The sequence below is a fragment of the Suncus etruscus genome, chromosome 1, assembly GCF_024139225.1.
Source record: "Suncus etruscus isolate mSunEtr1 chromosome 1, mSunEtr1.pri.cur, whole genome shotgun sequence".
Classification (NCBI taxonomy): Eukaryota; Metazoa; Chordata; class Mammalia; order Eulipotyphla; family Soricidae; genus Suncus; species Suncus etruscus.
In genome coordinates, this window is record NC_064848.1 from 177,837,805 (window position 1) to 177,855,559 (window position 17,755).

The window sequence follows — 17,755 nt, forward strand, 5'->3', positions numbered from 1 at the left end:
TCAAATTTGCTAAATTAATTCAAACTTTTATTCAGCAAAGTGTACAGAGAGCAGAAATTGAGTGTAAAGTGGTATATGTCTTGATGAAAGTCTTTATATCATAAAATATTTTATTTCCTCTCTATTCAAGAAAGTTTCCAAATTTTTTCAAAGATTGCAGCTTGGCTCTCTCTTTTATATTGCAAAATATCATTATAGTATTTAGACAGATAAAATACATTTAATTAATAAAAAGAAATACAAATAATGCCCTACTTTATGTCAGGAACTGATGTGTACTTTATATACTGCAGATTTCTATGCAAAAATGTATTTTAATAAGTTTTATAGAGCACTGTAGCAGTTTTTCACACATTTTATAAAGTTCTGATTAAAGAAAAAAAATCCTCAAAGTGGAGACAAAAATCCCAGACAACCAAAGCTCTAGACCATTTCAGATTTTATTAATATTTTATGATTCATTATTCCATTTCATATAACCTGTGAAATAGAAACTTCTTTTGAAGATGAAGAAACAAACAGCTAAGCAATTTAAGTGGAAAATTTAGAATTTCCTAACTAGGCTTGTTTATCTGGGCAGACTGATTTCATTAGGCCATTTCTCTAGTAATATCTTCCAAGAAAAATAATACCCACTAAAGAAATGTTGTGTAGAAGTTGGAGAAATTGTAGGGAGGCTAAAGCATTGCAGTACACTCTGCTAACCATGGTTTGATTCCTGGTATTGTGTCCCTGGCACCCTGAGCTCCTCGAGGAATGATCACAGAGTCAGAAGCAAACCCTGAGCATCACTGGGTATGGCCCCAAAACAAACAAATCACTTGATATGGGCAATGGTTAACATCAACATAAATCAAAGAATGTTGGATCTCCTTATTCTTTAAAACAAAATAAAACAAAGAACCTCAAGATTTGACTTTATAATTTCTATTTCTGGTTCCTAGAAAAAAATGCTGTAGATTGGTGGCTGTTAAATGTCATTTTGGAGACACGCACTCAATGTGTGAAAAGCAGTATGATGACACTATCCAGTTTTTGTTTTCGTTTTCCTAAAATATTTCCTTTAAATAAAATAATGGGTAATGAAGGTATTCATGGAGCTTGTTTGTTTTCCAATTTGGGACTGTTTTTGTGTTCGTTGGGGTTTTTATTTGCTCATTTGTTTTGTGGTGTGGGGTCCACACCCAGCAATGCTCAGGGGTTACTGTTGGCTATGTACTCAGGAATTATACTTGGTGGTGCTCATGGGATCATATGAGATGGAGATACTGGTGTTTGAACGTGGGCCAGCCATGTGCAAGGCAGGCACACTACCCTCTGTATAATCTCTTTAGCCTCCACCAATTTTTTTCTTAAATACTTGTTTAGCAAAATAGAAGTGTAAAATCCTCTATAAATCTCCCTTGCCATCCGTCGTACTATTCTACTTGATCTGAGTCCCAGGTTGATTTTTGGTTAGTTGGTTTTGGTTTCTGCCTTTTGGACTATACCAGGCCATGATCAGGATGTACTCCTGGCTCTGTATTCAGTGATTATTTTTAGTGGGACTCTGGGGATCATATGTGGTTCTGGATTGAACCTGAATCAGTTAAAGGCAGGACAATCGCCTTACCCTCTGTGTTATCTCACAGGTCCTCAGTGAAGCAAAGTTTTGATCAATAGAGATGATCCAAAGTCCTCAGATTGCGAAACTTTTCCATAAAGTCCTGATGAGCTCTTTAAGCAAAGTGACAGGAATATTTACAAATTCTCCCAATTTCTCAAATAGAAAACTTAGAGTAGTAAATGAGCAATCACACATTTTTCTCAATAGCAATAATAAATCCTGTAAGTCTTCTTAAATGAAGAAGAAAAAAATTAATAAAATTGAGTAAAGATTTTTAATTTACATTTAAAAAAATTTGTTTAGATTTGATGCCAATCTCTAGTATCCCATATGCTCCTCCAAACATCAGCAGGAGTAATTTCTAAGAACAGAGCCAGGAGTAAGACCTGACCATTGCCAGGTGTGGCCCCATAAGATCCCCAAAATAGTTTGCCTTATGGGATAAAAATAAATAAATAGCCCTGTTCACTATTCTTATCCATGTGATGCTACAAAAATAGATACACAAAAGTCACTATTTTTAAAAGCTCTATGGGTTGGAGAGACAATACAGTGGGTAAGATCTTGCCTTGCAATGTAATCCACCTGAGTTCCATCTCCAAAGATCCCTGAGCTCAGAGCCAGGAGCACAGCTGGGTGTGACCCCAAAGCCAAAACAACAACAAAACTTGTCTTTAAAACACTTTATCAACTTTTTCAGATGATATTTAAAGGGCCCAATTGAAGAAACTATATCTAAGAATAGGATAGGCTGCAGGGGAAGGGAGTTGAGCCTGCCTAATCTGAAGATGAAGGACTCATATGGGTCACATTTGATGTCGTCAGGAAAGATGAGCAGTGAAATTATTATCATCTTGAGCAGTGAAGAGTAGGAACCAGCAAGCAACCAGCAAGAGAGATAGCATGTAACTTGATCCAAGCTGGAGTGGAGCCTGGAGAGGAAGGGAGAGGCCCATTCAAGGGAGGTTATTAGTGTCATGCTAAGGTTCCTACCTAACCTTTGATGCAAGGAAACCATTGATGGCATTAAACTGAGCAGTGGTGAAGTTAGTCTCTTACTAGATAGATCTACCTGTGTCAAGTAGAACATCTCGGGGCCGGGCGGTGGCGCTGGAGGTAAGGTGCCTGCCTTGCCTGCGCTAGCCTAGGACGGACCGCGGTTCGATCCCCCGGCGTCCCATATGGTCCCCCAAGAAGCCAGGAGCAACTTCTGAGCGCATAGCCAGGAGTAACCCCTGAGCGTCACAGGGTGTGGCCCAAAAACCAAAAAAAAAAAAAAAAAAAAAGAACATCTCGAATTTCATATGGGATGTAATAAAAACTGCATATTTCTAACTGTTCACCCTTCACTTACTGACCTATACTGCACATACATAGACACACACACACACTCACGCACACATGTACACACACACACACACACACACACACAATATCCTAATGTCGCATCATAGTTGGTCTTAAAATGGCTCCTAGACTACTGTAGTATTTTAAAGTACCTGTGCAATTCCAAGGCAGGTAGTACAAATCCTCTCTGACATATAGAATGTTTTTTGATGGAAGGTTATAATTCCACCCCATAGAAAAATTAAATAAATGAGGGAAGAAGAAAATGTGCAGGTATAGACGTACTCTTTGCTCTAGTTCATGATGTGAGAATCTGATGCAGATGCATAGAAAAGTACTCAGAGCTTTAAGGCAAGCCACACAGAGCACATGCCACAGAATAGGAGCACACCCTCTTGGCAGCCACTGGGAAGTCAAATTGCTTCTGCAAAGCATGTTAAGATTCTCTATCCTCATTGTAGCCTTGTTGGTACAGAGGTAGCTGCTTCCTGTTCCCAGGACACTTACCCTTGGGCTTTGCTATTAGTCTTCCCAGGCACTGGCTGTCCCTGTGTCCTGTCACATAAAACTGTGAACTGAGGTCTCAGACTTACGTCATATAAACCACAGCCAGGGAGAAAGGCTTCACCAGGGAAGGGGAGGCTCTGCCTCCCACTCTTCCAAATTTAATTTGCCCTTTATTGTACTTTCCATCTGCTCACATGCCTCCCACTCCCCTTTCCAATGCTCCTAATTGCATTGACTTTGGAGCAGCAACAACAGTAGAAGATTGTGCAAACAACAACCTTGACTTTCTGATGGGAACTGAAGAAACCCTTTGCACTGTGGTCTGTCTTCGAGCCAGTTGCCTGTGTCTCTCCTCACAGGGAATAGATGACTCTCCACATAAGAGGTCAATAGCTTCGCTGACAGATGCTACATCAGGGGAAAAAACCTTTTTTTAAGTTTCCTACAGCTGTCCTAATTACTTGGGTAGGAGAATTAGCTGTATCCCTCAAGTTGTCTTGTCTAAATTCGTTGATGGGCTGAAACCAAAAGAGATTGTAAAAAAAAAAAGAAGAATAAAAGGAGAGCATAAATAAGAAGAGTCATAGATGGAATATTGACACCAGACAGTGGGATCCTGAGCTATTGGGTCACAGAAATCAGGATCACAGAACTTGGCTTCCTCCAAGTCACAGAGGGGGAAATGCCTCAACACCAAGTTTCCTGACTTTTTGTGCATGACTGTATTCATTTTAAACAAGTGAAGAATCAGAAATATGCCTTTTATGCAAAATTTTATAAACTCTGTGTGACCCTACTGAAAAATAAAAAAAATATTATGTCTTACCAGTCTTGCAAAAAATAACTTTCAAACTAGGAAATAAACAGCAAGAAATAAATTAGGTGACAAGTTTCCCTATGTTTATAAAACCTATTAAGTTGGAAGTCATGCAGATAGAGATGGCAGATTGTGTGGCCTGTGCAAGCTATAAACAATTCAAAGTAGGCTTGGGTTCCTTTGGAGTGTACTTATGGAAAAAAGCATCATGTATTATTCTGGTGTTGTTCACTATCTAGGGAGCATTCATTTGTATTAAGTTTTTTTGTTTTATTTTGTTTTGTTTTGGCGTGGGGAGGGCTTGGACCACACTCAATGTTGCTCTGATCTCACTCAGTTCAGATCTCAGCTCTGCATTCAGGGGTAACTCCTGGTGAACTTGTGAACCATATGGGGTGCCAGGCATCAAAGCTGAGAATGTGCAAGACGAGTGTCCTACCTGATGTACTATATCTCTGGCCCTTGTATTAATTTTTATAATTTCTCTAACAGAAACAATGATGCCTGTTTCCTGTATGGTTTATTTAAGTAAATAAGGAGATTGCCAATTGCCATCTCCTTTGTAAATCAAGACTTAAATTTTTTTTCTCTAAAGCAAGCAAGCAAGCTGCTCTCTGTACTGTTCCATAAGTTCATAAAAAAAAAAAGAAAGAAAAAAAAAAGAAAAAAGAAGTTCTGTTTTGGATTCAGCTCAGCAAGGCAAATGGTTCTGTTTCCCACTACCCACCCATATCGTGAACATCAAAGACTTTTCCAAGGGAGAAAAATGCTTCCAATCTCTTAATCTGGTTGTATTCTCAGTGAGTGGACTGAACAACAGAGGTTCTGTGGGAAGTAATTGCATTTTTTGAAAAACAACTATTTCCAAACCAAAAAGTTTATTTTGGAGTGAGCATAAATTCATCATAAGCCAACAGTAAGTGTGCATGTAATCTGCACTTAGAATATTATTCCATAAAATTAGGAAAAGCTGGGGCCGAAGAGATGAAGCAGAGGTAGGGCATTAGTCTTGCATGTGGCTGATCCACGACCTACTGCGGTTTGATGCGCTGGTGTCCCATATGGTCCCCCATGCCAGGAGCGATTTCTGAGCATATAGCCAGGAGTAACCCCTGAGCACACCGGGTGTAGCCCAAAAATAAAAAAAAATAAATAAAATTAGGAAAAACTTTGGAGTCAGATAGTTTTTATTCTAATCCTGGGATCTTATTTCCAAGTGTAATTTCCCAAGGTTCATCTGCACAACTCTTCCTTTTCTCATTTGAATAATATGACTATTTCTAACATTTTACTCTTTGATTGTTTGTGAGCATTAAATAAAATAAGTTATAAAAGGTATATAGATGAAATATTTGCTTATTTTCTATGAGTAGATTAACTAAAATGCTTTAAAATAATTCATATCCAAATGTGATTTTTCAAATTTTAACTTACTTTAATGTAAAGATATGCATTTATTATTCATTTATTTATTTGGCAGCGACCTTTATAAGACTCCCAAAGTGCTGATAATATCCTCAAAACACTTATATTTTAATTAGCTTTATTTTTACTAAAAATAAAACATCACTCTCATTGAGACTCCAAATATAACATTTTCAAAAAGATCCACAATCAATCTTGATAGTGTGAAGCATTAAGGCTGAACCAACAGTGTAATTTTTAGGGTCCTTGCCTTGCATGTGACAGACCCAGGTTCAATCGCAGGCACCCCACTCTCAGACTATCAGGAATGATCCCTGAGTGCAGAGCCAGGATTGAGACCTGAGCACTGCTAGGTGTGACCTACAAACATAAACAAAAAAGCATTCTCTTAAGGGGTGGCACAAAATTACTTTTTCAACTAAAGACATTCTTTATTTGGTGGGGGGGTCACACCCGGCAGCACTCAGGAGTTACTGGTTCAAAGCTCAGAAATTGCTCCTGGTATGCTTGGGGGACCATATGGGATGCCAGGGGACCATATGGGATGCCAGAATTCGAACCACCGCTCTCCTGCATACAAGGCAAACGCCCTACCTCCATGCTATTTCTTTGGCCCCAAAAGATATTCTTAATCCATGAAATCAAGAAAGCAATCTCAAGTCATATATGCATATTGTATATGTGTTAGCAAGTTTATGTATTAATGTAGAAATAAAGTAATTTCACTTTAAAATTATAAATCTATTTTATGAATTATAAATTATATAAATCATAAAATTATAAATCCACTATATAAATCATAAATCCATTCATGATTATAGTGGGAAATTAATCTATGAGCCTATAACAGTACATCACAACTTAGATAATGCTTCACTAATTAGTAGTCAGGTAACTATATATATATATATATATATATATATATATATATATATATATATATATAGCATTTACCTTTCTACTAAAGAAGTGGTTTTCCATTCCTTTTTTTTTTTTTTTTTTTTTTAATTTTTGGATCACACCCGGCAGGGCTCAGGAGTTACTCCTGGCTCTATGCTCAGAAAATCGCCCCTAGCAGGCAGAGGGGACCATATGGGATGCCGAGATTTGAACCACTGTCCTTCTGCATGAAAGGCAAATGCCTTACCTCTATGCTATCTCTCCGGCCCCTAATTACATTAGCTTTAAGTCCTTATGGTCTTGTCCCTCTCGCCTTCTTCCCTAACCACATGAAACTCACTGTCAAATCCTGCTGATTCTGTTCACTGTAGTTTTTTCCTTATGGGTTTATATCTCACAGGTTCCAGCGCTTTTTCTTCTTCTTCTTTTTTTTTTTTTTTCTTTTTGGTTCCTTTGGTTTTTTGGGTCACACCTAGCAGTGCTCAGGGGTTACTCCTGGCTCTATGCTCAGAAAATCGCCCCTGGCAGGCACGGGGAACCATATGGGATGTCGGGATTCGAACCACCTTCCTTCTGCATGAAAAGCAAACACTTTACCTCCATGCTATCTCTCGGCTCCTCCAGTGCTTTTTCACCTGCACAAAAATAAAGGTTTTCTGATGAAAGTTCTAGTCATCCCTGTTTGAACTCTGCACAGTATCTCCTAATATGCTAAAGCAGTGATACCAAAACCTACTTGGTCTACCACACACTATACAGGAAAGAAAATCACGTACAAGCCCCCTCTCGAAATATACTGTCTTTAAGAGAATAAACAGGAAGCACCTCAATTGCACCCTTGGGTTACTACTGACCCTCACTCCAATTAACATCTAATCCTTCGCGTGCCCCACAGGGGGCAGTATGGCCCACTTTGGGAAACACTACTCAAAAGCTTGGCTACTTAAAATAGTATTTGAAACTATTTCTGTGCCTGCCCTTGCTTAAATAAATAAATAAATAAATAAATAAATAAATAAATAAATAAATAAATAAATAAATAAATAATAGATAGATAGATAGATAGATAGATAGATAGATAGATAGATAGATAGATAGATAGATAGATAGATAGATAAAATTCAACAGTTTAGAATAGCACAATACTCTTACTGTCATCTATTTCCAGTTTTTGACTGCTCTCTGCCTCTTTTATAAAAACTGAACCTAAAACTCTCGGCAGACTTTGCCTTCCACCCAATTCCTTGCCTGTTCCGTGTGCTATATCAAATGCCTGTGTGTTATGAGGCTTTCCATTCACTTAAAATTGACCAATTTAATTTTTGTTGGGCCTTCCAGGAAATCTGTTTTCTCTAATAAAAATATTGCCCACCCCAAAACTTTGGCGCTGGGAGCAGTAAGACTTGCATACTTTTAGAGGTGTAAAGATAATTGCCTGAAATTTTACAGCAGTTAGCTAATCATTTTGTAAAGGTATAATAAAATATTGCCCAGCTTGGTGGCACTGTAGCTTTCCTATCCTGAACTGTAAGCTCCTAATGAGTAGAGACCATGTTTTAATTACTGGTTTATATGAACTCAGCTAGAGCATCATATAAATTCCTGGTACACTAAAGGAATGAAATAGTTATCAGTGAATCCAAAATGTTCCTGGAAGCTGAGAAATTACCTAAGTGTAACAACACTTTTCACAAACGCCCTTGTTAACAGACATGCATCTTATAACCACCAAATATGTTTAATAACATAGATATGCTTCTACATCTAAATGTCTATGAAGAAACATCTCTGGCTTAATCATACCAGAATAATTTCTTTTGCAGAATATTTTTCCCAAATGAAACCTAGCAAAACTATCATCATGAAGCCAAGGAAATAAGACTTAGGCTAACGTTAGAAATACAAACATAACTTGATAAGCGTAAGATAATCATAACATAATCATGATAAGAAACAGAATCCTCACAGAACAACATGCAGAAATGAGGCACCTGGACTTGCATCTTGGTTTTATGTCTTTTCCTAGTACTGAATCACAGGCAAGTACTTTTCTTCAAAGTGTTTCAATTGCTCCACCAGTAAAATAAATATGGCAGAAACTGAGATACGGCCTTTATTACAGATGGTGCATATTAGTTGTCAAGTGTCAACGTGTTCTTTTTCTCTTCAAACTGAGTCCAGCATGTGAACTAATTAAGAATAAAGGAATATCTCTAAAACTAAATCTACAGTAATTTATGAAGAACCTCTATTTATATCTCAAAAGAAAAGAGACTTAGACACACACACATACATACACACACAAACATACACAAACACAAAACATACAACTCAACATCTGTGCTTTTGATTGTATTTTTCATCACATGAGCAAGGACCAGCACTGAAGTGCCTCGCTGAACATCAATCACTTCAAGATCAGCAAGACCCAAGTAGGAGATTGCAAATGAGGTCAAAGGGTCTATTTTGCTCTATGAACAGGGAACAAAGAAATTTCAACCTTTACTGAATGTCTTGGCTTATTCATTCCTAGGAGATGTTGCCTGTTGCAGGGTGATTTCAAAACCCCAGTGTCTGATTGATGTTAAAGCAAGGAAATTATGTACTGATGAGCTGATTGATATCAGGCATTGCATAATTGCTTTATAAATGTGGCAAGTAACAGTTGTCATTAGAAGCTGGAGGAAAATAGTATTTTTAAAAATATATAGAATGCCCTATACTTTCAGGAATGGCAATAAAGCAATTACATGACTGGCAATTTTTTTCCAGAGGAAAAGGCAATAACCTACATTACTGAATACATATATAACCAAAAGCCAACTTGGGTAAGAGAAGGTTGTTCTGAGTTCTATGCATATATATGGGAAGGTATTAACCTAACTTGCTGTCACCTCTACCTTTGATTGTGCTCATTTCAGATCTCAAGAATAGTGTATATAAATAACAAGGGTTGGGCCAGAGCAATAGCACAGCTGCTAGGGTGTTTGCCTTGCACTTGGCTGACTCAGGATCTACCTGGTTCAATCACCAGCATTCCTTATGATACCCTATCAGGATTGATTTTTGAGCACAGAGCCAAGAGTAACCTCCACTGAGGAGCTCCACTGAGTTTGACTCAAAAATCAAAACAAAAAAAATATAAATAACTAGTATTATACAAGTTACATGAGGAAGCATCAGGATCATCTTCATTTCAACATATTTTGAACTTTAGAACAAGGAAATCAATTCTCCTCTTCTGAAGTACAAATGATAATTAGTTCTTGCTGAAGCTTGAAATTATGCATTCAGTACTTTCTAAGACTCGTTGTGGCATTTGAATTATGTGATTTATTTTTTAGTATTTATGTGGTATTTGTTTTCCAGAACTAAGTGAAAAAGAAAATGCATCTAAGACATGTTTGTTTTTCTTACCTGCCTGAATATTAGGAGTATCTGGTACCTAGAAATGAAAGAAATAGTAACAATAAGCAAGCAGTAAAATATACACTTACATTTAAGACATATCCAGAGTTCCTCTTTGTGCTATCATATCTCTGTCTTTAAAATCGCAGACCTCAAAGAAAATGCCTTGAGAAGTAAAACATGGCCTGCTATCCAAACCGAACACATCCTCATGGGTCACCTTTCCAAAGGACCAGGATTTTAGAACATAAATGCAGACACGCCCTTAAAAGAAGCATTGAAAAGGAAAAAAAAAAACTGGCCAGCTTCCTGAGTCTCACTGCATCCAACTGGATTGGGTGATGACCCAGATCAAAGGCATGTGGGATTGGATAGAGGGGCCAGGAGGAACTGGCATCCTCAGGGCTGCTGGAAATTAGCCAACATCACTATAGTAGTCAAAAACAAGCTGAAAGCAAATATGGGCAAGTAATCAAATGCATCTGGGGGTACTCTTCACCACATAAAGCTTGTTTTCCTTCAAGAGGGGTTTCCAGATCATTGGCAGCATATACTCAGTGACAAAAATCAAAATAACTCCCCTCCAATCAAAAATTTTAATACTTGATTTCTATTGAAGGGAAGTAGGTCAAATTTCTTGGTCCAAATAATCACCATCTTTCCAGCCTTCCTCTGCTTCTGCATTGTCCTCACCTAAATAACTTTGTTTCTGATGTTGGGTTTCTAAGGGTTTTTCCAAAAAGGGGCCTCTCTCTTCTGAACAGCAAGTGTTGCTTGCTTTACTGTTTGTGCTCCTTTAGCAGAAGATCTCTAGCTCTTCAGAGAAGTGATTTTGCAGTCTGCCCTTAGTTTCACGCAGCCATGCCACACTGATGAAGAGCCAGGAAAAGACCACTTTTTGACTACTGGGCCACACAAGGCACCAAATATCCTTTCAACCACTAAGCACTCTTCACTGGCATGTTCCTGGCATGTTCGGGTAGTGAGCAAGTTTATGCTCCCTCTCCACCCGCATGGGCATTGCATACCCCACATCCACCAATTCCAGAATTGGGATTAGGGATTCTCTGCAGGTTTCCAGTATTACAGAGGGATAGTGTTAGAAGGAGGCTTTGGATAAGAAATCTTGAAAATAAAAGCCTGGGCCCGGAGATATAGCACAGCGGTGTTTGCCTTGCAAGCAGCCGATCCAGGACCTAAGGTGGTTGGTTCGAATCCCGGTGTCCCCGTGCCTGCCAGGAGCTATTTCTGAGCAGACAGCCAGGAGTAACCCCTGAGCAACGCCGGGTGTGGCCCAAAAACCAAAAAAAAGAGTAATTCCAGAGTTGTAGAGGCAGGGGTAACCCCTGAACATTGCTGGGTATGGTCCCAAACCAAAATACATTAAAAAAAATTAAGAAAATAAAAGCCTGAATAAAGAGATTAAGAAGAGAAAAACAATGTTTGAAAAGAGTTCGTTTTCAAACTGTTATCCTTTTTAAAAGTTTAAATTACACTCTCCTGGAGAGAACATAATACAGCCTAACCATGTTTAAGGGATTTCCTCATACCAATTTTTCTCCGGTCCCTTAGTTGTGTTTTAGCCTTGTTGAGTACTTTGTTTACGGTCCCTAGTGCACTGATTTGCATCCCCCTCTCTGGGTTGCTGTTGGCCAGAGCTGGCAGCTGTCTCAGTCGGATTCTGGCTGGGAAAGGTAAGGATCTTTGCTTTGCTCTTTGAAAGATCTGGGAGAGAAATGTTGAAAACCTACAGGAGGGTGGAGTGGAGGACAGAGTGAATTCGTGCGTAAAAACTTTCAGAAAAGTTCTGCAAGTTTAAAGGAATCTTCTGCAACCATGTGTTTTCACTTGAACCAGAAAGCTTTCCTCTCTGTCATGAAAACAAGCTTGCAGAAAGACTGGTTAGTTGTATTATAAATGAGAGTTTGCATCTGCTGAGGTAGGTGTTCCTTAAAATCGTTTCCAGGGATGTTTACTGTTTTATAGGCTCTGAGTGGACTAAGAAAAAAAAATCATTTAAAGACATGAGGCATTGATCATTGGGAAGCGATTTGAATTTCAACTTAAAATGTTACTTAAAAATCATGTAAAACCACCTATGTCCCCGAGCATGGATTATTGGTATCTGTTCTTTGGACACAAACTCTGCTTTATCTCAAAGTGTTCTACTTCTTTGCATTTATTAATACAAATCATCCATTGTCCATACAGCGTCTAGAGAAGCACATCTGTGAACCGAGGCAGTTGCACATGCTTCAAAGAACTAGGATAATGTAATTTCTGAAGTCGGAACAGACTGACCCTAGTATTAGGAGAGCTAATGACAGATTTGTCCAGATTTCCAGCACACTAAACACACTCACTGTCCATGAAAGATTCATGACTCACCCTGGAAAAAAAGAGGCCTCTGGATTCTCTCTGAAGCAAGTTCAATTCATATACCTTTAACTACGAAAATTGAAAAATATACTTAATAAGCCAAGTTTATATTCAGAATTTGGGGGCGAGGGATTATAAGATTATTTTGGAGGAAAAATGGCTATCACCAGGAAAGAGATAATGACACTTGAAGTTAAGAAGATGGGTGCCTTTGCGGGGGGGTTTGGGGCCACACCCGGTGACGCTCAGGGATTACTCCTGGCTATGCGCTCAGAAATCACTCCTGATTTGGGAGACCATATGGGACACCGGGGGATTAAACCTCGGTCTGTCCTAGGTCATTTTTTAGACCAAAAGCCTCTTTCCAAGTAGAGTTAAGGGGATTCATTGGTCTGTCCTAGGTATACCAGATTCTGATTTTAATTTGGATAGGAGATTCAATGCCAGGGATGGAGTATGTGGTGCTGTTGGTGACTTGCTGTGCCAGGGATGACCCTTGATCCCTGGGTGGTGTTCCATTGTTCCAGGGCTCCAAAGTTGTATCTAGGAGTGTGGGATACTGTTTGAAGGAACTTCTTAAGATATCCCCGTCATGTACCAATGGGTCCGTGTTACCATCTTCCCAGAGCAATGCAATGTTGGCAAGAGCTGGAATGTCCTGGCTTCAAGCATGCTTTTCCATCAACACCTAGTGAGAGCAGTCTTCCTGGATGATGGCTCCATTTCTTTTTCTTGTGGGTGGATGGTGACAACCCTAGTGGTATTCAAGAATTACCTCTGAGTTTATGCTCAGAAGTCACTCCTGGCATTGTTGAGGTGCTCAGAATCAAATGGGTCAAAGGCATGCAAGGCAAGCACTTTGTTTCCTGTATTATCTCCTGTCCTACCTGGCTCTGTTTCTGTACAGTCCATATTTCAAAACTATAAAGATAGTGACAACCAAGAACCTCTAGAATACTGTCCTCAGAAGCTGGACTCCCTCAACTCAGCAGGTTTTGGAAACTTTTTACCTTCTTTTTTTTCCTTAATGAGGAGGAAGCCCTTCTAGCTTCTAGTCCCTCTCTCTGCAGGCTGAAACTATCAAAATACTGTTAGTACTGGTGGCAGAAATGACCAGGTTCCCTCAGAACAGAAGAGAGAAGAGGGAACATCTAACCCTTGCCAGCTGTCAGAGAAATCCAGCTGTCTGAGAGGAACTTGGAAAGCGAATGTCTTCCAAGATTCTCTATATTAACACAATCAAGTGATGAAAACTTGTATAGATTTAAAAAATAGGAAATTCTCACTTTTAGCCATAAAGGACAAGTCTCCTAAGCTTATCTATGTTTTTCTTCATAAAAACTTATCTGGGTCTTTAACATTTCAAAGAGCTCGCCTGTAAGAAAACATAAACCATTTATGTGTCTTTGAAGGTAGAGGATAAGAAATTGACCTTCTGCTTTTATTGCTTATGCTATGCCCTACATGTCTGAATGTTTAAGGTAGCTTGTTCTTTAAGGCAGGTGATGAGAAAGCCAATTAATTTGGCACCAGCCATAAGCTAATAACTGACTCTCTAAATCAGAATCTGCAGTTTATAGGCCACTATGTGATAAATATTACTATTGAAGGCTAGAATTCAAACCAAGAGTCTCTTCTTGTTTGGCCCTTGCCATCTTATTCAACCAAGATTTACTATATTAACATAAACAAGTGATGAAAACTTGTATAGATTAAAAAAAAATAGATGGCTCACTTTTAGTCCTCTATGAGTTTGCAAGCTAATCTGAGTCTTAGTTGCAAACTCATCTGTAAAGTAGTGATAAATCATATTAATAAGTTCACATTGGATATGCCATGCCCCTAGTAGGTATTCTGTGACTAGCCTTTCTAAAGTTATCACAAATAATAAGCACTAATGTTTCAGGTGAGTGGTTTTCTTCCTTAATCATAGACATTTCTGTCATCCAATCTTGTTCTTAAATAAATTAACATGAATCAGGGGGAGATACAAACCTTAAATGAGAAGCATACACATGCACACAAGACTACTGGAGAAAAACTAGGAACATGGCTTTTTTCTGGCTTCAAGGCTAAATTCAGCTGCCCATCGACTTCACAGCTGTTCCTGCTGTCCTAAAGTATCTGTCCCTTTCTGTCCCTTCCCTTGGGTCTGCACCACTGACTCGGGGATTTTCTTATGAAAATGCCTGATGGGTGGGAGGAATGATCTGATGATTAGTTGGGGGAAAAAATGAGTAATGCAAAGCCTACAGTGAATGCTTCATGAGAAATAAAAGTAAAAGCTGTCTCCTGTCTCTGGGGACTCCAGAGGGATTCTGACTTATCATGTCACTGAGCAGAGTTAGGGGAAGCCAAAAGTCAGAATCTGCTGGCAAGGAAAAGAACGAAGAAAAAAAATGACAGGGAGGGGCAATCCGGAGGGGGAGGAAATAAAAAGAGAGCGAGGGAAAGGCAAGCGTCATTTAGGAACAGAGGTAGTGGAGTGAAAGAAGCCTGCGTTCCAGGATTGAAAGCCAGCCCTTGAATAAGGCACTTTTCCTTTTTTTTTTTTTTTTCCTTTTCCGTAGAGGCAATCCCTGCCCTGTCATTTTATTGACGGACTTGCCAGCACAGGCTCATTTCTCCTGAAGTTAATGGAAGAAACTCAAGTGCTGCTGTTTCCTCCCTCTCCTTGTCCAGTGGTTTCATGATCATGGCTTTCTTCTCTCCGAGGTATGTGGATGTAATTTGAAGTCAGATCTTCATTTTCAGGTTAGTTTACCTCTTAGCTTATGGGTACATTTTCTTTCCTTTTTTTTTTTTTAAGATATAATCACAAATATCTTTTTACCACCCTGGCCTGTGTATAGGGTTTCCTTGGACAGCAGGGATTGATTGGGTGACAATCGTTGCCATGCAAATAGGTTGCTTTAATACTTAACTTCCTAATACAGGACATGATATTGGACCTCCTACGGGAAGGAAGGGCTTGTAGAATGGATCTGAGCTTGAATGTGTTTTCTGTGGATGCTTAGTGTGTTCCAAGTAATAATATCGTTGAAAATGTCTCTGATAACTTCCTTTCAACTTTTTTTGAGGAACAATGTCTGCTCCCTTCTTTAGCAGACAGAAGGCTTTTAGAGGACAAAAAAAAAAAAAAAGTGGCAGTCAGTATTATTCACTAATTGCTCACAGACAACCCTGCAACCAGAACAACCAGAGGCTGTGGATTAAGAGTGTCAGGTTTTGTCTAGAAATTCTCAAAATATTTAGAAGAGTGTTTCACAGTCTGTTTTGTACACAGGGCATGGAAGGAAATGAAGTTGTAAAACTTGACTGAAATTCCATCCCGCTTGTTTTTCAAACATGCTGTGATAGACATAAGAGTAACATTCCTTGGACTTTGCACAGGAAAGTTGTGAATTGACCGCTAACTAGCCTTTAATGTAATTGCTTATTTTTAAAAGCAATGATTTGCTTTTGCACAAAATTATATCCATAAAATTTTCGCTTTACCAGTGCTTCAGAGACTAATGCCACATTTGAGATTTTGCTCTCACTGGATTTTTTTCCTGAATGATGGTTCCCAGAACATATGTTATACTGTTTTTAAGTAGTTACACAAGAAAGACTTATTGACTGTCAGTTGATGCAGGAGAACATCCTTTGTACACTGACTGACTGACTGCCTTGACATTAATTTGATGGACGGTGAATGGGTGACCTGATTGGGCAAGAATGTACGTTATGTCTAAAAATATTGGCCCCATTTCAACTGCTAGAAGTATGGAACAAACTGTCTAAAGTACAGAGTCTGGTGTGTTCTCTTCTTGAATGAGGACATCCTTAGATTACGATGGAGATTTTTTTCCTCTATGTTTAGAGGAACAAGAGGCAATATACAGAAAAGAAAAGCTTGTAAAACTTTTGTAGACAGTCAGGGTACATTAAGCACTGTAAAGTGCTTCCTGCTTTTTTTTTTTTTAATCTTCCCTTTCCTAATGGTTCTCAGCTTTATTGTGTTTTTGTTTTTTCCCCCAATGCAAGAATTATGAAGATAATTATAAGGACAAATTAAAATTTACTTTCACATTCATTTGTACCTCCTAAAAAAAAAAAAAACCAGTGAACCTTATTTCCCAGATTTTACTTGAGGGAATCACTCTGACGCATTTAGCTGACATTTTCTTTCTTCTCCACAGCTCCCATCCCAGTGAGACCCTGCAAATCTAGACTGCGAACTCAGCTAGGAAACAGTACTATTAAAAATGACTGAAGAACCTGTAAAGGAGATCTCGGGAACCCCAAAATCTCCAAAGCAGGGGACAATGGAGAAGAGCACCAAGAAGGAAGTCGTGATCAACACAGTCCCCTTGGTCAGTGAGATTCAGCTGACGGCTGCTACAGGGGGTGCTGAGCTCTCCTGCTACCGGTGCCTTATTCCCTTCGCTGTGGTAATATTCATTGCTGGGACAGTGGTCACTGCTGTGGCCTACAGCTTTAATTCCCACGGCTCCATCATCTCCATCTTTGGCTTAGTTGTTCTGTCATTGGGACTTTTTTTGTTAGCCTCCAGTGCATTGTGCTGGAAAGTAAGACAACGAAGTAAGAAAGCCAAGAGAAGGGAGAGTCAGACAGCTCTTGTAGCCAATCAGAGAACTTTGTTTGCTTAAGACTATTTGGGACCAAGGGGGTTGTGTGACCTGAAAACCTGCTCTCACTTTAGCAGGCTGCACCCACCCTAGTGTGGGGGGAAGAGTAGCTTTGACCTTGGAATAAGCCAGAGGACTGGAGGATGGATGGATGGATAGATGGGAAGGCAAAGATGAAGAATAATCAATGTCTTCTTTCATGACAAACTTAACTCTAAGGGCTATTCAACGACAGAGAAAAGATTTCTTTTCTCTACAAATATTTTATGGGTCATGCCAGGGGCAACACATTTGGTTTACCCTGCAATGTAGCTGAAAAAAAGATGAAGCTGTATCATAAGAGTATTCTGCCATGAGTCCAAACTGCCACGGACTTTGCCTATGACTAAGAAATTCTGGAATAATTTCTTTTCATTTAGTTGACTCTCTTATATCTATTTTATTTTTAACATTTTGTAACTCATCACTGGTGGTACTTTTTTCTTGAAGAACAAAACTAATTTTTTGTATGTTTTAACATTGGGCAGTTTCAGATGATTGTAATGATGAAGTAAATGTGTGGGGAGGAAAAGAAGAAAAAGCAGATAAAAGGAATAGCTACTTGATTTCATGGGGATTAAGTTAATATTAAAGTAATCTAATCTAGCACTTTTAATGATTTTTATATAAAATTTTAATGTACATTTCATTCAAAATAATAAATACTCATTGCTGCTGAAACTTCTTAAATGG

The 17,755-nt window shown here is 38.8% G+C and overlaps 1 protein-coding gene across 1 annotated transcript; it reads left to right on the plus strand.

Moving 5' to 3' along the window:
• Positions 1-14,943: 14,943 nt before the first annotated feature.
• TMEM100 (transmembrane protein 100) lies at positions 14,944-17,108 on the plus strand. Its single transcript, XM_049772746.1, has 2 exons — positions 14,944-15,104; positions 16,574-17,108. Exon 2 carries the CDS (start codon positions 16,640-16,642, stop codon positions 17,042-17,044), a length of 405 nt encoding a protein of 134 aa, XP_049628703.1. The 5' UTR covers positions 14,944-15,104; positions 16,574-16,639; the 3' UTR covers positions 17,045-17,108.
• The last annotated feature ends 647 nt before the right edge of the window (positions 17,109-17,755 follow it).